Source organism: Cebus imitator, unplaced genomic scaffold (assembly GCF_001604975.1).
Source record: "Cebus imitator isolate Cc_AM_T3 unplaced genomic scaffold, Cebus_imitator-1.0 Scaffold417, whole genome shotgun sequence".
NCBI classification, from domain to species: domain Eukaryota; kingdom Metazoa; phylum Chordata; class Mammalia; order Primates; family Cebidae; genus Cebus; species Cebus imitator.
In genome coordinates this window covers 712,730-737,326 of record NW_016107732.1, presented here as the reverse complement: position 1 = coordinate 737,326, position 24,597 = coordinate 712,730, and the positions used below count along the sequence as shown (strand labels likewise).

The 24,597-nt window shown below is 43.4% G+C and overlaps 1 protein-coding gene across 4 annotated transcripts; it reads left to right on the top strand.

Annotated features, from left to right (window-relative positions):
- Positions 1-9,498: 9,498 nt before the first annotated feature.
- Positions 9,499-24,085, top strand: ZNF550 (zinc finger protein 550). Of its 4 annotated transcripts, none has more exons than XR_005197036.1 (5): positions 9,499-9,707; positions 11,981-12,107; positions 15,332-15,427; positions 20,463-22,008; positions 23,889-24,085. XR_005197036.1 is itself a non-coding variant. In XM_017509509.2 (4 exons), exons 1-4 carry the CDS (start codon positions 9,681-9,683, stop codon positions 21,473-21,475), a joined length of 1,263 nt encoding a protein of 420 aa, XP_017364998.1. In that variant the 5' UTR covers positions 9,499-9,680; the 3' UTR covers positions 21,476-23,377. The 4 variants fall into 4 exon arrangements, 1 of the variants encoding a protein (XP_017364998.1); XR_005197037.1 differs by lacking the exon at positions 9,499-9,707 and adding an exon at positions 11,582-11,816; XR_005197038.1 differs by lacking the exon at positions 9,499-9,707 and adding an exon at positions 11,588-11,700.
- The last annotated feature ends 512 nt before the right edge of the window (positions 24,086-24,597 follow it).

The following is a 24,597-nucleotide window of genomic DNA, read 5'->3' as shown; positions in this document are numbered from 1 at the left end:
AACCCAGGCTCTATAATGGGAATTAAGTTAATCTCAGAATCACTTTTATTAAATTGAAGTGTGTTGTATTTAGCTGCATTATAACTACAACAGCAGCATAAGGTACTTAAAAATTCTGGCAATTTATACCTATTTTAGTCTATTCTGAAAAGTATTTCTCAACTAGTTTATAAAGCTAAAATAGTTTTCTTTCTTTGTAGCATTTGTTCCTTTCAGTTAACTAAAGGTGGTTTCTTTGATATCACAATCTTCTGTCAAGGTATTATCCTATTGAGTGCTAAATTGACAATGCGATGAGGCTAGGGCATAGTGTGGTTTTTGAGTTGAATTGAAGCTGGATTAGATGAGCCCCAGGCATTAAACCACAGTTGGTGACAAAGACTATTTCTTATAGCCAGATATCCTTTTATCTTTACATCCTCAGTGAGAACCCCCTTGACCAATGCACTATATTAGAAGTAGCAACTATTAAGAAAGAGGTATAAAAGATAGCATTCATCATAGTGATAAAACATAAAAATAGTATGTTTAGGAACTTACAACAAAAATGCAAAGTTCTTTCAGGCGATTTTGTTTTTAAATAGAAACGGCTGAATAAATATAAAGATATTTGGATAATAATGAGGGAGGAGAAAAGGAAAAATCAGGTAGACAATGAAGACTAGTCCTCAGAGAAGCAGCCTGCCTGAAAAAATCACAGCTACAGGTAAAAATAGAGCAACCTGGGGAGAAAACTCAGACTGCAGCTGCTTAATAAAGATGCGAGGTCAAGCATAGAGGCCTTTTGTTCTTTTTGTGATTAGCAGGCTCCCAGGAAAAAGTTTCCTCCCCTTTTCAGACATGTATACTCCTAATGGGCTCCCTGGGAGCTTGCACAGGGTGGGGAGGCAGGCTTATGTAAAACAAACCCACAGTTATACAAACAAGAGAAGCTGTGTTTTGTGCTTACTTAGAGACATCCCACATCTGCATAAGATAAGGGGAGTTGTACAGACAGCTTTTCAGATACATTACTCAAACAGCTACAGAGATGAGATGAGTTTCTCATAAAAGCTTTTGGACTCAACTGTGAAAACAACAACCAACTCGGGATCCCCTCTCCACTGCAGAGAACTTTCTTCTTTTGCTTATTAAACTTTTACTCCAAGCTCACCATTTGTGGCCATGCTCCTTAATTTTGTTGGTTGTGAGACAACGAGCTCAGATAACAACTTGGACAACAGGACCACCAAACCTGACCTGTTTCATTAGTGGAACTCATGTGAGATTGATTCATTGGAAGGGTGAGTAGGAGCGGACCCTTAAGTCTTTACTTTCATTTTTGAGGCTTCTCATCCATCACATGGGGCTAAAAGGAGGTCCTAGGGCAACTGAAGGTTTCTGGCTGAGGCTACACCTTGGTGTTATCTGAAGGCCCCTGGACTAAACCCAAACCAATGACAACCCATTGGGTGTTGGCACCAGGACTTCCAGACTTTTCTATTGCATTTCCTTCATTTTCATGGCTATCATGTCTCCTATCCCTTCTTTGTATGCAGTGTTGTGGGTGTTATTACAGCCTGGGGATGTAATCTTGTTGGTAGAGTCAGCAAGGACCTTAGTTATCAGGAATGTAACTTAAATAATTGCTGCTTCTGTGATTTCCTTGAGACAGGGGGACTTCAGGATTTCTATCTAAACTGTCACCTAGTAAGAGCTTTTTGTCTCTAATGATAGACATTCATGGCACTGTATAGGGGGATATTTTACCCCAATTGAATACCCTTCTCCTTCTCCTTCTCCATTTGGGTTTTTTCCTCCATGTAAAAGTTCAGGACTGCCCAATGAATCCAGACAGTTCCAAGTTAACTTTCTTCTTCTGGAAGGCATACATTGGGGACAACCTATTAAGCCCTAAACCTCTGTTTCTAAATTCTTCCTGGAAATAATTTGGAGTCCAACTTTTTACCAAACATTTCAGATCCTACAGCACCACCAAGTGAAATAGGATTGATTTTTTCTCCAGAAGGAGCCCTGTCTGCCCCTTGTTCAAAGCCTTTAGTTCCCAATTCCTCTCCCTTCTATGTGCCTTTATTAGGGACAAGCTTCATGCCCCATTTGTTAACAGCAAAGCTGCACCTTTAACAGTTGTGAGAACAGCTATTCAATCCTTATGTTCTTTTGAGTCATCTGCTCTGCACTGAACTACATTGACATTTAAACAAAAAGGGGATTTCATGTTTGGCAGTCAATCAGTCCCATTCTTTGGGAATTTGGTGTTTTGCTAGAGCCATAGCAAGGGTAGCCAGATATATTACTAAAACACTCCCTCCATTAAAGGGCCTCACCCAAATACAATCTCTCCCAGAATGCTAGGGTATCCTGGGAGCCTATGGGCCACATGGGACTGGGAAACCAGCAGGGTGGAGAGTTAGGTCCTCATACAGGTAAGCGTGACTATTCCTCCTGACTAGCTCTTCCAGATCCACAAGTGAAAGTCATGCCTGCATCCGTGGGTGGTGCCTATGATGGTGGCCAGGACCCAGAGTAAGAGAGGAAAAAGAAGTGGAATGCACTTTTGATCTTTCTCTCCACCCTGGGTCACTCCAAAAAGAGGATAAAGACTAAGGGATACATTTTCTTCTACTCTTTTTTTAAAATGGGTAACAAACCATCTTCAGTCTGCACTCCTTGAGTGCATCCTGAGACACTGAGACTCTTTTAACCCTGAGACTGAAGAAAAAAATGGCCCATATTCTTTTGTACAAGGACATAGCCATCTTACCAGCTTCAGGCCTGGACTGCTGAGGGAAGTGTTAATTTCAGTAATAGCCAACAACTAGTTCTTTTCTGCACATGGGAGGGCAAATGGTCCAAGGTTCCCTATGTGAAAGCCTTCTTTGCCCTGTGAAATAGCCCAGCTTTTTATAAGCACTGCAAAATTGACCCTGCCTTCTAAACAGTCATATCAGACGAGCTCATAGTGGACAATACCCCAAAGTCAGAAAAGACCCCGGGGGAACCCTCAAATGGAAATTCTGGATGCCCTACCTCCCCACCCCTTATCTGGGGCCCCCAATAGCCTTATAAGCTCCTCCAGCTGTGCCACACAAGAAAGCCTTACTTCACTGTTGCCCCTGCAGGAAGTGCCCAATGTACATGGTGTTACTAGAGCTCAAGTTCCTGTATTATTGCAGGACCTTAGACAAATAAAGGGGTCTTAGGCAAGTTTTCTAATGACCCTGATCATACACAGAGGTGTTCTAAAATCTAATTCAAGTGTTTCATCTTGCATGAAGAGATGTTATGTTACTCCTAAGCCAAACCCTAACTGCGGCTGAGAAACAGGCAACCCTAAGTCAGGAGAGAGATTCAGAGACAAAAGCATGTATCCTATACCCAGTCAAAACAAAAAACCCAGTCAAAAGGGGAAAAAGGGCAAAAAAGAGACAGTATTCCCATTCCCATTAGGAAGAGAAACAGTGCCCTTTAAAAACCCTAACTCGAGAGTAGTCATCCCATAGATGAGTGAAAAACACTTTCTGATGTGCATGTTAAAAGGCTAGCAAAAACTCAAAACCAAACCTCTTAATTACTCCAAACTGTCCATGTTTAATCAAAAACCAGCCATTATGCAAAACCCTCAAGTTTAAACTTTGAAGTATGTAAATGACATTCTCCTCTGTGCCCCAACCAAGGAAGTATCAGGAAGGCACTGAGACTCTCCTCAATTTCTTAGCTGAAAGGGGATGTAGGATCTCAATATCTAAAGCTCAGCTCTGTCAGACTTCAGTAAAATGCCTAGGTATATTCTTAGCAGAAGGCACTAGAGCACCAGGTAAGAAAAAGATTAAGCCCATTTCCTCAAACAGTTAAGGGGATTCTTAGGCGTTACTGAATTTTGCAGACTGTGGGTACCTGAATAGGGTGGAATACCTCAGCCTTTATATTGCGTCATAAAAGAAGCTGAAACAGCTAACACTCCCTAACTTGGGAACCTAAAACTCGAAAGCCTTTAACCAGCTAAAACAAGCCTTACTTAAAACACCAGCCCTCAGTCTTCTCATAGGGAAGGCATGTAATCTCTATGTATCAGAAAGAAAGGAAATAGCCCAGGGAATTTTAACAAAGGTTTGAGGTCCAGCTCAACAGTCAATGGGTTACCTAAGCAAGGAACTTGACTTGGTGGTTAAAGGATGGCCAGCCTGCCTCTGAGCAGTTGCAGCGGTGGCTTTGCTTGTGCCAGAGGCCACCAAATTAATCATGGGAAATAACTGTTTACAACCCACATAATATAGCAGGACTGCTATCCTTTAAGGGAAGTCTCTGGCTAACAGACAATCGCCTCCTCAAATATCAGGCTTTGCTGTCGGAGGGATCTACAGTCCAGTTAAAAACCTGTCCTTGACTGAACCCAGCTACTTTCTCCAAAAGGAAACTGGAGAACCTGAACATGATTGTGAACAGAGAGTGATGCAAACCAGTAAAAAAAAATAAGGATCACTGTTTATATTCTCTATAAAGTTTTAATTAGTGAAAAATAAATTTCTGAAAGAGCATTCAGCTTAATTAAAAGTGGATATCCAAGCTATAGGTGTACTTGAAATGCCTTTTCGTTTTTCTCTTCATAGATCTTGTTTTTCTGGAAAAGGTTTTTATCTCAGTCAACTGAACTACTTTTCTCAACTCTGTCTTGCCAATCTTTGTGCATGCATGAAAGGCTCTAGGATGACTTCTGATGGCCTGGGACTCCTTGGGAAAACAGACAAGGTGCCACAGAGTCCATTTTGCGAGAAATCTCTGTTTCTCTCATGGAACCCCAAGAATTAGAGATGGATAAATCCCTACAAATATTGTTTTTGCCTTCAAGCTGTGCCTGTTTATTAGGCCCCAGAAACTACCCTATTCTTTTTATTTATTTATTTATTTATTTATTTATTTATTTATTTGAGGCAGAGTTTTGCTCTTGTTGCCCAGGCTGGAGTGCAATGGCATGATCTCAGCTCACTACAACCTCTACCTCCTGGGTCCAAGCAATTCTCCTGCCTCAGCCTCCTGAGTAGCTGGGATTACAGGCATGCACCAACATGCCCAGCTAATTTTTTGTATTTTTAGTAGAGATGAGGTTTCACCATGTTGGCCAGGCTTGTTTCCAACTTCTGACCTCAGGTGATCCACCTGCCTCGGCCTCCCAAAGTGCTGAGACTACAGATATGAGCCACAGTGCCAGGCCCCTAGCCTTATACTTAAATGGCTCCACCCTGAGCTGCTAGATCTTCTATCTGTCTGTGTAGTCATATATGTGTTATGTGTGAAATATCTATTAAAAAAAGAGCTCTGATTGATTGGCCTATAAGCACTTAGATAAAATTTATTTTATTTCTTTTTTTTCACAAGTAGAGTCTCTTAAGATAAAATTTATTTTAAAATAAACTGGCCAGGTGCAGTGGCTCATTCCTGTAATCCCAGCACTTTGGAGGGCCAAGGCAGGTGTATCACGAGGTCAGGAGATTGAGACCATCCTGGCCAACATGGTGAAATCCCATCACTACTAAAAATGCAAAAATCAGCTGGGCATGGTGGTGAATGCCTCTTAGTTCATGTGACTTTAATCTTTAAAAATAAAACAGTCTTAGGGGATTATTGCTAAAACTACAAACATATTCAAGATGTAAATATGTGGTCTAAATTGTGTTGGCCAGATACTAGGTTTGCTAAATGGTTTAAGATTGTAAACTGCTGCTTTGGCCTTTAAGAATTGTTCAAATTCTTCACAATGGGTAAGGTCTGGGAACATATGGAAGTAACCATGCCCCTAACTTATTCTGGAAGGAGTTAAACTTTATCTGCACATAATTAAAACAACTTAAGTTTTACATTAAAATTAAAAATTGTTAAGTGGTAGGGCAGGGCACGGTGGCTCATGCCTGTGGTCCCAGAGTTTTGGGAGTCCAAGGAGGGCGTATCACGAGGTCAGGAGTTTGATAACATCCTGGCTAACGTAGTGAAAACCCATGTCTACTAAAAATACACAAAATTAGCCGGGCGTGGTAGCATGTGCCTGTAGTCCCAGCAACTCAGAAGGCTGAGGCAGGAGAATTGCTTGAACCCAGGAGGTGGAGGTTGCAGTGAGCTGAGATCATGCCACTGCACTCCAGCCTGGGTGACAGCGCAATTCTGTCTGAAAAAAAAATTGCTAAGAGTTACCATTATGATATGTAATTCAAACTACTGAAATAATTACATGCAAGGTGTGTAACAACAGTAAAATGTGTTTTTCATAAAAAAATTATAAGAAGGCATGGAAATGTACATTTTGCCTAGGGATAGATTGTCTTAAAGTAGGTAAAATATAGCTGAAGGTCTAAGGAAATTGGGAGAAAATTGTAAGAATTAATCTTGCAAAGGAAACTCTGTGAACATATTGACTAAATTCAAAAAGGTTATTATATGGTTTCCCGTAAATTGAGCATTGAAATAAAAATAACTCTTTTTTTTTTTTTTTGAGATGGAGTTTTGCTCTTGTTACCCAGGCTGGAGTGCAATGGCGCCATCTCGGCTCACCACAACCTCCGTCTCCTGGGTTCAGGCAATTCTCCTGCCTCAGCCTCCTGAGTAGCTGGGATTACAGGCACGTGCCACCATGCCCAGCTAATTTTCTGCATTTTTAGTAGAGACGGGGTTTCACCATGTTGACCAGGATGGTCTTGATCTCTTGACCTCATGATCCACCCGCCTCGGCCTCCCAAAGTTCTGGGATTACAGGCTTGAGCCACCACGCCCGGCAGAAAAAATAACTCTTTATTTTCTTTTTGATGGAGTCTCACTCTGTTTCCAGGTTGGAGTGCAGTGGGGTGATCCTGGCCCACTGCAACCCCCACCTTCTGGGTTCAAGCAATTCTCCTGCCTCAGCCTCCTGAGTAGCTGGGACTACAGGCGTGCACCACCACGCCCAGCTTATTTTTGTATTTAGAGACAGGGTTTCATCATATTGGCCAGGATGGTCTCGATCTCTTGACCTTGTGATCCGCCCACCTCAGGCTCCAAAAGTGCTGCGATTACAGGCGTAAGCCACCATACCCAGCCACAAAGAATGCTTAATGCACTAATCTACTCTTTGGCAAAATTTGTAAAGGGTTATAAAAGGTTTGCAAAAATCTTACCTCATTGTCAAACTGATTAAGATTGGATAGATTTGTTGATAAGGTTCCATTAAAAATTGGTGTTAACATTAAGAGTTGACTAATGCAAGGGTGAAATCTGGCTTTCTCCCTCTTGAACATGATTTTCATGTCATAGTAAAGGCTAATGAAAGGTTTTTGCTTTTTCAGATTTTTGAGTCATCATTTTGGCAAAATAAACAACTTATAAGTAATCTGGAATTCTATTACATAACATCAAATATTTTAAACCTGTTAACATGTTTAACAGGTTTCCACAAATCTATTGTCTTTCCTGACACCTAGGTTTTGGATGCTACAGAAGGCCCTGGGGCATACAGAAGAGAGGTAAACAGGATTATTTGACATGTGTAGATGCATGGGATTGCCAAAATGATGTCTAATCTTCTTCAGGTTATATTTCAGTAAATATTATTCATATATGTTCCAAAATTGCATGGGATTTTGAAAATTCTATTGTCTAAGTATTTGCTATCAATCACAATTAAGGTTGTTGTGTTAAGTTATTGCAAACCACAGAGATAACAAAATTCTTCTGTCAATCATATTTTTGGCTAACCACTCTGGACATTTTGTCATTTACATACAATTGTTGTCTCTTCAAATATGGTTCATAATTAGCTATAGGACTTTAACAGTATTCCCAAATGCAGCTTTCTGATAACAGAAAAATATACAGGACTCATGAAAAGCTAAAATGTTTAAAAATATCAAGCAGAACAAGAGTTAACAGAATAGACTGAGCTAACAGAAAAACAGAAATAATCATTTTGACTTTTGCTTGGAACATTGCTGATCCTCGTTTTTTACAGAGTTAAGGAAACTTCTGTTGAGCTAGCTACAGCCTTTAACAATTGAATAAGGTTTACTCCTGTTAACAAAATTTGTAACATGTTTGTTTCCCTTTGCCTTATTGGTTCTTTAAGAACCACTGCAACATGGCCTTGGGAATTATACTTCAAGAAGCCTATAAGATTAAAGGATGTTTATACTCACAGTGATACAGGAATAGCACTGGGTGGTTGCAGGAGGATGGAAAAACTCAAACTACAACTAAAAACAAGAACTAGGCAAAGAAACCATAGGGTAACAGAATATCCAAAATGAGAGACAGAATGGCCAAAATCCCAGTCAGGATGACATGTCCGTGACTCTTCTGGGCAAACCCAAACAAGAGAGAAAGGGGGCGATAACCAGGTGGGTCCCTGAATTTCCCTCCTTTTCCCGAACACCTAATAATTATTCCACTCTCTAATTAAAGAAACACCCACAAAATAGGAATGCTGCGTGGTCACAGGAGAAGGGGGGAAACATCAAGCTCATAAATTAGCTACACCAACGAGAAGACTGGGCTGAAGAGACCTTAACAAACAGGACAGAGGCTAGGCTACTCCATGACGCTAGATTTGACCCATTTCCTACCCTAGACCTAATTATACACTCATTACTACATTAAATCACACACTCACCAGTGCCAGGCAGATTCAAGCATGCCCACATTTAGTATAAAAATGGCTGGCACCCCAATTCTGAGAAATTTCCACCTTTTCCTAGAAAACCTCATGATTATTCCACCTTCTAATCAGAAGAGCCCATAAAATTAGAAACCCAAACACCATCAGGCCAGACCCACTCTCCCGCGTTATGTCCGCACTTCTCTCTTCTCTTGGGAAAAGCACACTCTTCTCAAAAATGTGTACTTTCTTTCCCCAATAAAAGCTTCTTGCCTTTGGCTTCATTTTGACTCCTTCCTGAATTCTTTCTCGCTATGGTGTCAAGAAGCTGGACTCGGGAAGCGGGTGGGGTCTCACGGCCCGTTCCTGAGCCCTAGGAACACCGGTCCTCGCAGAGTGGCAGGCGTCCCGCAGAGGGAACCCCGTGAACCAGTCCCGGGAGTGGCTCCACGCAGGAAGCCGGGATCTAGATCGACTGCAGTCCCAGGGATGGTGCCTGTATTGGGGTCAGGGTGGAGGAGGACGCAATAACCAGGCGTAAGATTTTACTGGTACATGGGAATGTGACTGGGTCACTCAGAGGAGGCAAACAGGGGACCTCGTGGCAGGGCCCCCTTTATCAAACTCGTGCACCTGTGCATCTGGGCGAGTGCTCACAGCCTGCTTGTAGGAACGTTGAGGCATCCGAATAATAGGAAGTTTTAAAAATGTACACTCCAGTGTGTACACTTGCTCCCCTAAGACCATCTGAGATATACAGAATCATGGTGTGCAATAAAAAAAAGAGCCAATTCTGGCCCGTCGCGGGACAAGACTACATTTTCCAGAAGGCATTGGGGCCGCGCGTGCGCCGAATCAACGTCGGCACAGGAAAAGGCGCGGCAGGTGACCGCGACACAGGGGCGGGACTTCCGGCCTCGGTGTGGAGGCGTGTAGTGGGGCGCGTTGGTCCGCATCCCTAGAACTGTGCTGGCAAGGATGGTGAGGAGACGGGGGCTCACCTCCGCACCGATGTAGGACCTGATGGTGGAAGCCGTCCCACGCGGCCCCATCGTCCCATCGGTCGATGGCGGAGGGGAAGGAGGCAGCGCAGGTGAGCAGACCGGGCCGGCTTTCCCCTTGCCACTCGGCCTCAGCGTCCCAGGCCCAGGGAGCGGGAGGACGCGGTGCAGTCCCTACCACTGTCTGCGAAGTCTTGGAGGCCTAGAAGGGAATCGCGCGGGCCTGGGTCCGGAATCCAGGCCCTGGGTGGCGTGGGGAGCGTCCCCGTTAATGGGGTGCGGTGTTGGGGTGGAGGGTGTGAAATAGGGCTTTTAGGGCCCCGGACCCCCTCACAGGTGAGTGGAGCGACCGCGGTCCTTCTTGTGGCTTCCAGCGGTGTCCTTTTGGGCCTGCGACCTTGAACAAGTCCCGTTACTGTCCTCGTGCTTCATTTCTGCGCGCGGAAAGTAGATATATTTACTTTTTTCGCCCTGGGTTGAGGGAACTTGAACGACTCTCTGGATGATGTATGTTCGTCCCAGTGTACAGCCCGGTCTGGAGGCGTTGCTCAGGATGTTGTTTCCGGAGATGCTTCCTGGACCTGTGCTAGGTTGAGAGACTCAACCCCAGCAGGACTCTGATCCTCTGGCCCCCTGTCTCTAAAAAACGAAGGGCAGCGGCTGAAAGAGGTGGGAGGAGCGTTTTTGCAGTTGTTGCTATGCCTGGGGAGAAAAGGCCGGCTGAAGAATTTGTCTCTTAGTTTAGGGCAAGTGAGGCTGGGTTGCAACTAACAGTATATTTTCCCGTGTAAGACGTTTAGTTACAGGTGAAAAACCAGTCCATTAAAATGTTCAGTGGTGATGGCATGCAGAATGCAGTATCCCTTTGGATGTAACACATGAGGCCCAGGGTTAATCTCTAGTAGTCACCCTGATTACCTTCATGATAGCCCTGATAAGTCAGTTCCTGTCATAGTTGTTAATTTCTCATCTGACATCTCTCCCTCCCTCGCCTTATTTCTGAGTCTCTGTGGTGCCTGCTGTGTAAAGAGCCCTGGTCTCTTGCATCGTTTAAAGTTGACCAGAATCTCTTTTGTCTCCTTGCTCTGTTTTCCTGTCATCTGAATCTTTAAGGTCATCTGATAGTGCTTTACTCATTTATTTAGTTGCCTGTTCAGGATGGTTTTCCAACCCTGGAATGTGATTGCCTGTTGCTCCCCTCTCCCAAGACCCAAAACAGCCAGGCTTAAGTACATTTATTGTACTCAGTAAATGGCTGATGATTGAATAGGCCTCTCTTTCAGGGGCTCCCATCACATATCCAATAAATCCACCCCCTCTCTCCAGCATGGTCTGCAAGGCTCTGCTTGGTCTGCCCTTTTGACCACATCTTCTTCCCCCTATTCCATTCTCCTCTTGCTCATGTATTCATCCAGGGAGTCTTGAGCTTGCCAAGCTCTTTCCCAGTTTTCAGCCTTTGCCCTTGCACTTCCCTTTGGGACACTGTTCTCAGGTCTCTGCAGGGCTATCCCTCCACATCCATCCTGGCAGTGCTAGCTCTAGCTAAAGCATCCCTCACTCCCACCTGCTTGCTCTCTGGCAGCTTGGTGAGGTGTTTTTTACTAGTGCTCAAATGCTGCTTTTGGTTCTTAAATGTGAGGTTGTGCATGACTTCTAAAGCTCCCTGAGTCCTTGGTTGCTCATTGTGAAATGGAAATGATAACGACATTTACCTCTGGGCCTGTCAGATTAATAAAGCTGCCAAACACATGAAGCACTTACAATGTGCTAGGCACTCCACTGGTTGTCTAAGTGAACATTTTCTGTTTAGTTCTTAGAACTGCCTGCTGAGATGGGAATAATTATTGTGTTGATTTGGAAATTGAGCTTTAGGGAGATCATGTGACCTTGCCATGGTCACATAGCTGGCAAATGTGATTCAGGAGGCCTGATTTAAATCATGCCTTTATTTTCTTTACCACTGCTAATGAAGCCTTAGCCTGGAAAGTACACAGTAGAGGACCAGAGGACTCAGCTGCTGCTGTTGCTGTTATCATGGGCGTAATTAGTATGGGTCATTTTCCTCCATTCTTTTAATATGCCAGGGTACTTACTATCTGCTTCCTGCAGTCCTCGTGGGATTGCCATTGTTTGTGTCATCTTCACCGGCTTCCCCGTGAAAGGCTTTTCTCCTCTCAGGCACTAAAATATTATATCAAAAGGTGGTATCTGCCTCCACTCTGAGTCCTACACAGAAGTCAGCCCTAAAGAGATCTTGTTGATTCAGGCCTGGATCTCTCTGCACCTTGACTAAAGACTGATTGACAAGTTCTGAACCTATCTGACAACACAAGGCCAACAGCAGTACTTCTGTTTGACTTTCCAGATGTTGGTGACCTTCAAGGATGTGGCTGTGACCTTTACCCAGGAGGAGTGGAGACAGCTGGACCTGGCCCAGAGGACCCTGTACCAAGAGGTGATGCTGGAGACCTGTGGGCTCCTGGTTTCATTAGGTAATGGCTTGCCTCTCATCCTTGAAGAGGACGCTAACCTTCTTCTTGATTACTGGTCAGGCAAAAAGGTCACTGGAACTGTCTACCTTTCCCTTCACAGACCCTGCAGTTTTCTGGTCCCACCTCTTCCTGACTGGTCTCCCTTTGTTTGCATCAGGGATTGCTGGGGTAGGAAATGTCCTTTTAACAGAAGCCCTCACACCAGTGCTCAGCCCATTCTGAGGTCCTTATTCCAGATTCCACAAGAAAGGAAGCTGACTGGCCATCCTGGTGGGGTCAGCTGTGGCCACAGCCCTGTTAGCAGGGGCCATGGGTGATGGGCTATTCTCAGAGAAGGGGGCAAGTCAGGCAGCCCCCCAGAAGACATTTGTCCTCAGTGTCCCTTGGATATCTCCCTAAGCAATACAGTCTTCATAAAAAGGCATCTGTGTGACTGCATGATCATTAGTTGTTTTCTGATGCTGGACATCCATGCTCTATTGATCTAGGAGGTGTTTTTAGAGGGTGCACAGGAATGTCCTCAAACGGCATGGGTTGATACCCTGATAAAGTCATTCCTTTTACTTTCTCTGTCCAGCATGCTAATTGTCATAAAAAAAAAAAAGTCTCAGATCACCACTGAGTCTTTCATTTTCCTTTCACCCACCAGTGCAGTTCCTTCCTTTTTTCAAGAGAGGAGACAGCCTCCAGTTCAGCCCTGAGAAAGCGACACGGGCTTGCTGGGACTTAGTGGCATTTTTTTTATTTTGTTGTGTTGTGATTGCAGACTTCTATGTGTAGGAAGTGAAACTGACTTTCTCATTTACCAGAGCAAAACAGGGTTCCGTTTTAGAATACAAGATTTAAGAAAAAGTGGATCAGGATAAAGAAGTTATTAGACATGATGGCACACTCTGAGTTCAGTTGGGAAGGCAGACATCAATCCACAGATGACAACTGAAATGAGTTCTAGAAAGAAAAATGAGGGCAAACTAGGAATAAATAACCAGGGAGTCATAACCTTATGTAGGTGCTCCAAAGAGGGCATCTTAGGAAGGGATGGTGGAGCTAAGACCTGAAAGCTGAGTAGGAGTTAGCTGGATAGAAGGAAGTAAAGGAAAGGAAGGATGTTCCAGGTGGAGGAACCAGTGTGTGAAAAGTGACAGGGAGCTCAGCTATTGGCAGAGCCAAAGTATCATCTGATTCACCTTTCCCACAGCACTGTCCCAGAGCTCAAAGCCAGGCATGTAGCACACACTGGTGGACCTTATTGAGACATGTCTGAAGGAATCCTGAGCTATGGATCAGAATCTGCCAGTTGGTATTTCTGTAGGTCCTTGTACATCAGTCATTGGTCTTCTATACAGAATCCTCCTGTCTTTTACTCACCACATCTAGTGGAAAGCATTTGGCTGCATATAATGGAAAACCAGATCAAACTGGCTTCACCTGGAGGGAGATTCACTAACTCACCAAATGAGAATCCTGAGGTGTGGTTGGCTCCAGGGTTGTACTCTGCTGAAGCCCATGATGCCATCAAAGATGTCAGAGTTCCTTGTTCCTCCTCCTTGGTTCAGGCTTCTGTATTGTGTCCTCAGGCTTGCTCCTCACAGGGATGCTGGGTGCTGCAGCCTTGACTGGGGCAGCAGGCCCCCATAATCAATCCATCCTTCCACCCTGGAATAAATGCTGCTTTTCACAATGAGAATCCAGCTTTGGTCACTTGCCTAATGAAGACTCTTAGCCAATTTATTTCAACTGCTGGTTTTTCTTTTCCTTTTTAAATTTTTTTGAGACAGAGTCTTGTTCTGTCACTCAGGCTGGAGTGCAGTGGCATGATCTCAGCTCACTGCAACCTCTGCCTCCTAGGCTCAAGCAATCCTTCCACCTCCGCCCTTTGAGTAGCTAAGACCACAGTTGCACACCACCACGCCTGGCTAATTTTTTTGTATTTTTGGCAGAGACAGGGTTTCACCATGTTGGCCAGGCTGTTCTCAAACTCTCAGCCTCAAGTGATCCTCCTGCCTAGGCCTCCTAAAGTGCTATGATTACAGCAAGAGTCAACATGCCCAGGCTCAGCCAGTGGTTTTGAACCCCATCTGGGCACCAAAATCTTCTGTACATTTTAGAAGTACTGATGCCCAGGTCTCACACAAAGAAATTTTGTTTCATTTGGTGTGAGGTTGGAATCAGGCATCCCCAGGTGGTTCTGAAGCATGAGGTGTTTGAGAAGCAATGATTTACATTTGTCAGAAAATGCATTCTGGGGCTGGGTGCAGTGGCTCACACCTATAATCCCAGCACTTTGGGAGGCTGAGGCAGGAGGATCACTTGAGGCCAGGTGCTCGAGAGCAGCCTGACCAACATGGTGAAACCCAGTCTCTACTAAAAATACAAAAGTTAGTTGGGTGTGGTTTTACATGCCTGTAATCCCTGCTACTTGGGTGGCTGAGGCACGATATTCCCTTGAACCTGGGAGGCAGAGGTTGCAGTGAGCCAAGCACTGCACTCCAGCCTGGGCAACAGAGTGAGATTCTGTCTCAAAAACAAAACAAAATGAAAAACAAAAAAGAAAGGAAATGCTTTCTGGAGGAAGGGGCTCACCTTTGCAGTGTCCTATGGCTGTCAAAGTCGTGCGTGCCTTAACAATGTTGGCTTCTGTAGATGGAGGTCATGGGCAGTGGGTGTTGTGTAGACAACACTACCCTCTAAGGCAGTTGTAGCCCAATAATGGGATTTGTGCCTGTCTTGATCTACTTGGCTGCCATAATAAAATGTCATGGATTGGGTTGTTTAAACAACCAGAGGTTATTTTCTTACACTTCTGGAGGCTGGGAAGTCCAAGATCAAGGTGCTGGCAAGTTTGATTCCTATTGAGACCTCTCTTCCTGGCTTGCAGATGGCTGCCTTGCTGTGTTCTCCCATGGAGGAGAGATCTCTCTCCGTCTCTTCCTGTTCTTATTAAGGCTCCACTCTTATGAACTCCTTTAATCTTAATCACCTGTTAAAGATCCTGCCTGCATATACAGCCACATTGGGTGTTAGGGCTTCAACATATGACTTTTGCGGGGAACACAGTTCACTCAGAACAATGCCCTTGATTTTCAGGTCTCACATCAGCATTTTGCTTACTTTGGGAGCAGCTTCATTTATGTTCTGGCCCCTGTCATAAAGTCCTAGGGAGGATGGAGAGATTTCATTTTCTCATTAAATTACCCCTGTTCTATTTCTTTTGCTATCAACAGGGTATTGGGTTCCCAAACCAGAGTTGGTCCACCTGCTAGAGCATGGGCAGGAGCTGTGGACAGTGAAGAGAGGCCGTTCACATCCTACCTGTGTAGGTAAGCAGCCCCCAGCTGGTCCGGTAGTCACGGCAGTCTTCAGAGTGTGAGGACACCACTGCCTCTGAATTTCTGTGTGAAACTGCTCATTGTGGCCTCTCCGGGGACTGGTTGTTTCTGACTCACATTGGGGTATAGTGTACCTCATCAGGTGAGCACTGAGCCACAGTTATTCATTGACACAGGTACCTTCCACTGTAAACAGGAATCTTTATGGTTGTTCTGGCTCAATCCAGCTGGTAGAAGGTGAACAAGAAGGGGAGAAGTCATACCCAGTTGTACACATACTTTACAACCACATAGTTTTGACAAGAACTAGGCATTTGGCCACACCTGTATGCTCAGGACTGACAAATGTGATTTGGCTATGTGCTCAAGGAGAAGAGTTAGTGAGTTTGGTTTACATCACCTCAGGCTCCTCTACTCAAAAAAATCAGAGTGATATAATTTCTGTGTCATTGAGTTGTTAGAGGATGACACTGCTTAGTTCAGTTCCTGGTCCATAGGATGGCAAATGTCAGCTGTTGGTATTTTCCATGTATAGTTTTAATTATAATAAATAAAAGTAGTGAGACATTTAAGTGGAAATGTGGGATTGAGGGAATGGGTAGGGAGGTATTTGGAACACACAGGGTTGCAGATGGGGCTGGCTAAGAAGCACGAGAGGAGAGCCCACAATTCAGTGGTGATACCAATCCATGAGGCAGATGACTCCAGCTACACTTTTTGTATTTTTAATAGAGACGGGGTTTCTCCAGGTTGGTCAGGCTGGTCCTGAACTTCCGACCTCAGGTGATCTGCCCGCCTCGGCCTCCCAAAGTGCTGGGATTACAGGCGTGAGCAACAGCGCCTGGCCTTAAAAAAAGTAGTATCACACATTTCTTTCTGGACTCAGAGAAAGGGGACTTTCTTCCCTCTGATATTACTATCTGCATTATGCTATGAATCCCATTGTTTTTCCACCTTCTTTCTATCCACTCATCCATCCTCCAGTTTGACCCATCAGACACATAGAAGCAGCCCTTTGTCCCATATCTTCCTGTTCTTCTTGCCCTGAAAAACATCAAGGTGACATTTGGCCTTCTCTGCCCTACATCTGTGCTGAGTATAGCTGGAGCTGTCTGCCTCATGGATTGGTATCACCACTGAGTCATGGGCTCTCCTCTCAGGCTTCTCAGCCATCCCCATCTGCAACCCTGTGCATTCCAAATACCTCCCTACCCATTCCCTCAATACCACATTTCCACTTGTGTCTCAGAGGCACCTCTAGCTCCTGATGCCTAAAAAGACAGTCAGTTCAGAGAATGTCTTGCCATCTAAGCAGGTCAGAAAGCTGGAAATGCCACAGAGCTCCTGGATTCCTCCTAACTTCATCAAACCCAGCATCCATTCATCCACAGTCCTGCTTATTTTAAATGATCCGAATCTCCTGAGTCCATCACCTCCACCGCTTTCAATGGCTCCTTCACCAACATCCTAGTCCATGCTCTCACCTTTTGCCTGCACCATACCAGAGGCTGCTAATAAATCTCCCGACATCTGCCCCATGCTTCTGGGGAGCTCTTGTCCCTGCACCGGCTCTTGGAACCACTCAGATATGTTTCAGATTTTCACTGCTTCCCCAGCAGCTGATGTCTCAGTATTTAATTTACTTCATTTTAAAAACAGATTATTTATGTTCTTAAAGATTCATCTGCAATCTCATAGCTGGCTTTTCTTGTCCATTATGGAGATCTTACCTCTAGCCATGGCCAGTGTCTTTACCAGTGCTTGCATCATACCTGCTGTGTTCTCAGGGAACTTGATTTTTAACAAAATCTGTTTTGTCTGTGCCTTCAACTTCTCTATATTCAACATAAAAAGTGTGCTCAATACAAAAGCAGAAAGTCAATATAAGTTTAAACAACAAAAAAGTGTACTACTGCCTACACTTAGGGAAAACAGACAAAACATTTTTTCACCTACAATATCGTATAACTTATGCTGATCCCACTTATAAAACCAAGCTTCTTGGAGTTGTCTCATGTTTGGAAGAGATGTTTACACTTGACTTTAGTGTTTGTTTAAAATTTCCCAAATAAAAAAAAAAATCTTATGTGTACAATAATATGTACAAATCTGAAGAGCTCAGCTTTAATTTTTGCATTTCTACAAATTGAAGAATTCTTCATCTAGGTCAAGATTTACAATATTTCCAGCACCTTGGCAATTCCTATCACCCCGTCTTTGTCAATAGCTCCTCCTGCAGTGGTGGCCACTGTTTAAACTCTCTCCCTATGGATTAGTTTTTAATTGGTTGTGAATGGGCATAATTGGAGCCCCAAGGCATTTTCTCTTTGTGTGCTGCTTCTTTTCACCATCATTATGTCCATGAGCTGAGTTCATCCTGTATGCTGTGTACCATAACACTGTGTAAAAACATCAGGATCTATTTCTTCACTCTCCTATTGGTTGACATTTGTATTGTTTACATTGTTTGGAGATTATGAAAAATGCTGCTATGAATATTATTTTTCATAACATTTAGTGGATATAAACACTAAGTTCTGTTGCATATACACCCAGGAGACAACTGGTGGAGTCAAGAAAGATCTGTGCTCAGCTTTAAGTCAGACCCCCAAATATCTTTCCAGAGTAGCCATACCATTTCCTATCCCATCCCCACCAGCCAGGTATGAGACTGCTGCTCCACTCAGATCTTCTAAGCATGTGATATTGGCCACTTTATGAAGCACAGCTGCTAGTTTCCTCAGATCACAGCACTGAAGTTGTTCTTGTTTGTGTCACTGCCATTACCCTAATTGCCCAGTGCAGCAATGAGAATAATAATGAGGATAATGTCTCATTTAACCTCATAACAACCTGAGAAACTGAATCTCCTAGTCTCTTAGTTGAGGAATTTGAGACCTGGTAGAGAAAGTCATCCTGCAATATCAACCCACTTGACAGAGGCAGGATTTGAACTGAGGCTTTCTGTCTCTGGTACCCTCTTGTCCATCATGCACTGTGCCTCCTAACGCAGCAGAAACTTGTCAGATCTTACCATGCTTGGCCTTTTGTACCATTTGTTCCTGGGTGTCCTTCTATCCCTTTTGTGCTGCGTTCTTCATTCTCTTCCTCCAACTCTAATCACCCTTTTATGTTGGTTTCACCAGGCATCTTGTTCCCAAAGGGTGAATGTACCCATTTTTACTTCCTCACTTTCAACCCATTGCCCACTTCCTCTCTCTGGCAATGACTCTGGCTTCTCTTTTAGGACTCAGCTTATGGGATACCTCATCTAGAAAGCCTTCTATCATCTTTTTTTCCTTCCAGTCTTGGTAGGTGCCACTTGCCTAAACTCTCATAGCACCAAGGGGCTTCAGTTCTTTTTTTTTTTTTTTTTGTGAGACAGAGTTTCACTCTTGTTGCTTAGGCTGGAGTGCAATGGCACGATCTTGGCTTACTGCAACCTCCACCTCTTGGGTTCAAGCGATTCTCCTGCCTCAGCCTCCCAAGTAGCTGGGATTACAGGAATGCGCCACAACACCTGGCTAATTTTTGTATTTTTAGTAGAGACAGGGTTTCTCCATGTTGGTCAGTCTGGTCTCAAACTTCTGACCTCAGGTGATCCATCCGCCTCAGCCTCCCAAAGTGCTGGGATTAGAGGTGTGAGCCACCGTGCCTGGCCTTAATTTTGAACTTATGTGGGTACATAGGTGTACACATTTATGGGGTGCATATTTTCATACAGGCATACAATGCATAATAATCACATCAAGGTGAAGGAAGTATCCGTCACTTCAAACATTTATCCTTTCTTTGTGTTACATACAATCAAATTATATCCTTGGTTAAAGTATACGGTAAATTATTGTTGACTGTAGCCACCCTGTTGTGCTATCAAATACTAGGTCTTATTAATTCTTATTTTGGTACCCATTAACCATCCTCACTTCCTCTCTACTGCTTTTCCCAGTTTCAGGTAACCATCTTTCTACTCCCTGTCTCCATGAGTTCAATTGTTCTCATTTTTAGCCTCGACAAATGAGTGAGAAAATGCTATGTTTGTCTTTCTGTGCCTAGCTTGTTTCACTTAACATAATGATTTCTAGTTCCATCCATGTTGTTGCAAATGATAGGCTCTCCTTTTTTATGGCCAAATAGTACCCCATTGTGTATATACACCACATTTTCTTTATTCATTCGTTAATGGACGCTTAATTGTTTCCAAATCTTGGCCATTGTGCATAGTACTGCAATAAACATGTGAGTGCAGATATCTCTTTGATATACTGGTATTTTTTTCTTTTGAGTATCTATCTATATTGGGCTTGCCGGATCATATGGTGGCTCTATTTTTAGTTTTTTCAGGAACTTCCAAACTGTTCTCTATGGTAGTTAACTAATTTAAATTCCCACCAATAGCATATAAGGGTTCCCTTTTCTCCACATCCTTGCCACCATTGCCTGTCTTTTGGATAAAAGCCATTTTAACAGGGATGAGATGATATCTCATTGTAGTTTTGATTTGCATTTCTTTGATGATCAATTATGTTGAGCACTTTTTCATGTACTGGTTTGCCATTTGTACGTATTCTTTTGAGAAATGTCTATTCATATCTTTTGCACATTTTAAAATCAGATTCTTAGATTTTTTTTCCTATAGCATTGTTTATGCACCTTATATATTCTGGTTGTTAATCCCTTGTCAGATGGATGTAGTCTTCAACTCTTGAAGCAAATGCTCTTCAGACAATGTCATCAAAATTTATTATCTCTTCCTTACTCTGAACTGTGAAGAGGAATGTCTGTACTGTGAATCCTCACTGTGAATTCTCTGTCCCTTGGTCCAGACTGCCCTCCAGATTTTCCCTTTAAGTGTCAAAGATACAAGGACCATAAGAAGTATTTGGAAACTTGGGTTACAGGTGTAAAAATGCAGCAAGTATCACAGGCACTATTTGCATCTTTATTTTCCTACTGAAGTGGTTATTTTGTTTTTTCTATATTTTATCACTAAAAGTCCCCTCCTTTGTTTGTCCATGCCCTTCAGGTGACAAAGCACAAGTTCAGACCAGAGAGCCAACCACTTACCTACCAGTCTTATCTGAGCGGGCCTTTCTCCAGGGAAGCCTGACTCTGGAATGTTCAAGTGATTCAAGGTTGGGGAGATCTAGGGATCAGGAAGGGCTTTTGGAAATGCAGAAAGGTCGGGTGACACCAAAGACAGACCCCCACGTGGAGACCCATCTGGGGAAAGTGAGCCTTGAAGGTGAAGGTTTGGAGACAAATGATAGTCTACACTCCAGGGCATTACAAGAGTGGTTATCAGCAGATGTTCTCCATGAATGTGACTCACAGCAGCCAGGGAAAGACACCTTGATTCATGCAGGGACAAACCCCTACAAATGCAAACAGTGTGGGAAAGGTTTTAACAGGAAGTGGTATCTTGTTCGACATCAAAGGGTTCACACTGGAATGAAACCCTATGAATGCAATGCGTGTGGGAAAGCTTTTAGCCAGAGTTCAACTCTCATTCGGCACTACCTTATCCACACCGGGGAGAAACCATACAAGTGCCTTGAATGTGGGAAGGCCTTCAAACGCAGGTCATACCTCATGCAGCACCATCCAATCCACACTGGAGAGAAACCCTATGAGTGCAGTCAGTGTCGAAAGGCCTTTACCCACCGGTCTACTTTTATTCGCCATAATAGGACCCATACTGGAGAAAAACCCTTTGAGTGCAAAGAATGTGAGAAAGCTTTTAGCAATAGGGCTCACCTAATTCAACACTACATCATCCACACTGGAGAGAAGCCCTATGATTGCATGGAGTGTGGAAAGGCCTTCAGATGCAGCTCAGAACTCATGCAGCACCAGCGGATTCACACTGGGGAGAAGCCCTATGAATGCACCCAGTGTGGGAAAGCCTTTCACCGGAGCACGTACCTCATTCAGCACTCTGTCATCCACACTGGGGAAATGCCCTACAAGTGTATCCAGTGTGGGAAGGCCTTCAAACGCAGGTCACACCTTCTGCAGCACCAAAGGGTCCATACATGAGAGAACCCTACTGCAATGAATATAGCAAGGCCTTCACCGACTCTTCCTATTTTATCATTCATAATGGGACCCAAAATGGAGGAGGAAATCCTCCAAGTGCAAAGAATGTCAGGAAACTTCATTTTTTTTTTTTTTTTTTTTTTTTTGGGTCAGCTCTTTCTTAACTAACACATGAGCAGTTACTTTGGAGAGAAGCCCTGTGAATACAGTGAATGTTAAGGATCTCTTCAGCCACCACTCAGTTCTCACTCACTGCTGAAGGATCCGTACCAGAGAGAAATGTGGAAGGCATTCCATCAAAATCAGATAACTCATGCTGGAGAAAGACATTGCAAATATACCTATTAAGGACAGTCTTTGCCAGAGGAAAAATCTTACTGAGAATTCATAATGAAAAGTTACTACATAATTGTCACTGATGTGAGAAAACTTTCTGTGACTAGTTCATCACTTACTTGTCCTATAAAGAGCCATGCTGGAATTTGACCCACCTTGGGATTTATTCTATAAACTTATGAAAACCTTCAATACAGGTATCTTCTTGCTTTATATCCTTACAGACTTCCTTGTAAGATCAGTTTTCTTTTTCTTTTTTTTTTTTTGGTAAGGGAATGTTTGAGAGGCAAAGGGGTTTTGACCCCTTGTTTTTCATATACATTCATTGCTATCCTGTGTCAGAGCTGGACCGTGAGGGCAGCTCTTAAAACACTTCTTGGACGCTGCCTCTGATCCAGACATCTCTGGGAAGATATCTGTGAGGAGAGTAATTCTTTGTGAGAAATATGAAGGCTTGTGTCATGAGATTCTTGAATTTACAAGAAATTAGAATACTGAGAATGTCTTCATGTGACACTTCTACTTTGTATCTCAGGTGAGAAGAACCCATGTATGGATGGCCACATTAAAATGTGCACCACATAGACTGTTTAAGGCTTTTTTATTTATAAGCTCAATTATTATTAAGAGACAGGGACTTGCTCTGTCAACCAGGCTAGAGTGCAGTGGCATGATCATAGCTCTCTGTAACTTCGAATTCTTGGGCTCAAATGGTCCTCTTGTCTCGAGTTTCTGAGTAGCTTAGGCTACAGACATGCACTACTACACCTGGCTAATTTTTGTTATTTTAGTAGAGACAAGGTTTTACCATGTTGGCTAGGCTGGTCTGTAACTCCTAGCCTGAAGTGATCTGCCTGCCTTGGCCTCCCAAAGTGCTGGGATTACAGGTGTGAGTCACTGCACCTGGCCTTAGATTTTTTATATAGATGGGGTCTTGCTATGCTGCCCAGACTTTTCTCAAACTGCTAGACTCAAGTGATCATTCTGCCTCAGCCTCCGAAAGTGTTGGGATTGTAGGTGTGAGCCACCACACCCAGCCTAATATGGTTTCAAATGCTCAGCACTCTCACATTTTCCTGATTCCATTCTATTTGTTGTCTTTGTTTTCTCTGGCAACATAGTCACTTTGTATCTGCTTGGCCCTGTCAGGTGAGTCCTAATTCTTTCTGGTGTTTCTCAGGTTCTTTAATCCTATGTAGAGGGGTATTTTCAGGTCCCCCTCAGCATTTTTCTAGGGAATAATTAGAGCTAAAATAAGCAAAACAAAACACAGAGCTAAGATGAATCCATGGTAAACCCAGTAAACCCAAGAAAACAACATGGAGAGGAATCTTATTGTCTGATCTTGTAAATGTTTGTGTGAAGTTTTGCTACGAAATAAAATGCCTAGCATTTTAACAGATGAATCAGGATATATGCGTGGAGGTTTATGTGCATTTCATAGTTAAGCACCATGTCCCTTGGTGCTAGCATTGAATATGGCAATTTATTTTGTTTTGTTTTGTTTTGTTTTGTTTTGAGATGGAGTCTCATTCTGTCACCCAGGCTGGAGTGCAGTAGTGCGATCTTGGCTCACTGCAACCTCTGCTTCCCAACTTCAAGTGATTCTCCTGCCTCAGCCTCCCGAGAAGCTAGGATTACAGGCATGTACCACCACGCCTAGCTACTTTTTGTATTTTTAGTAGAGGCAGAGTTTTGCCCTGTTGCCCAGGCTGGTCTAGAACTCCTGACCTCAGGTCATCCACCTGCCTCAGCCTCCCAAAATGCTGGGATTACAGGTGTGAGCCACTGCACTCAACCTGAATATGGTAATTTGAAATTCCTTTTGTGAGATTTTCTTAGAGTCAGTTTTCAAGCTACATGAGAGAATCAGTGTTAGGTTAAAACATGTATTGTGTGAAAAAGAGAAAATTATCATTTTCTCATTTTGCACTTTCCTCACAGCCTTTAAAGCACTGCATATATAGTTCATGTTTTCATAGTAGGCATGTACCTTTTACTGTGGTGCTTTTGTGTATATTATATATTATAAATACAATTCTTGGTGAATTAAGATTTCTATGTTTTTGTTTTTCAGAACAGAGTGTACAGCTTCCTCTCTTTTGGAAAGGAGAGTTGACTCTTGAGGACCCCCACCCTCCTGCATCCTCTCTCTGGAAGGCTGCATGTATTGTAGCTGTGGCTGTACTTGTACCTAAGGCCCTGGGTTCAAGAGAGTTGGAGAGATCCCTCTAGAAACATATTGACTATCATCAAAGTGTTCTTTCCAGGCCTGAGGACCTGGGCCCCAGTTTGTCCCAAAGCAGGAGTGATGTTTTCCATGGGATAAAGGACACCCTAGGGTTTTTCTTAGCTTTCAGTTCTTTCCGTACAGTCTTAAGTGTTTGGTACATCGATCTACTGTAAACTTGCTTCTGTGACAGGCAGCAATCTCATGAGATACCCATCCTTCAGCACCATGGCCACTCACTGTTGTGGTCATACTTGGAAGAGTAGGGTACATGGATGGCTAGGCTATGGGTACTGCCCTTCAGCAGGGAAGGAACTTACTATTATAGGAAAAACACATGAGAACAGCTGCAACATATTAACCTAAAATTGTTTTAGCACCCATTTTTAAGTCAGTAAAAGTTTTGAACTTAATTCTGTATGCTTTCCACAAATGCTAAGTTTATGATTAAGCTAAAACATGTTTTCATGTTCACAATTGTTATTATAACTTCGTTACATTTAATGAGCAAATTATATAAAAGGCACCATGCTCTTATGGTGCTTAACCTGTGGGA

Bases quoted from the DNA above. Each gene is read 5' to 3' on its own strand.
- ZNF550 (XM_017509509.2), top strand. From the start codon at position 9,681: ATGGCGGAGGGGAAGGAGGCAGCGCAG. The intron at 9,708-11,980 runs GTGAGCAGACCG...TTGACTTTCCAG, and splicing joins AGGGGAAGGAGGCAGCGCAG to ATGTTGGTGACCTTCAAGGA. The intron at 12,108-15,331 runs GTAATGGCTTGC...TGCTATCAACAG, and splicing joins TGGGCTCCTGGTTTCATTAG to GGTATTGGGTTCCCAAACCA.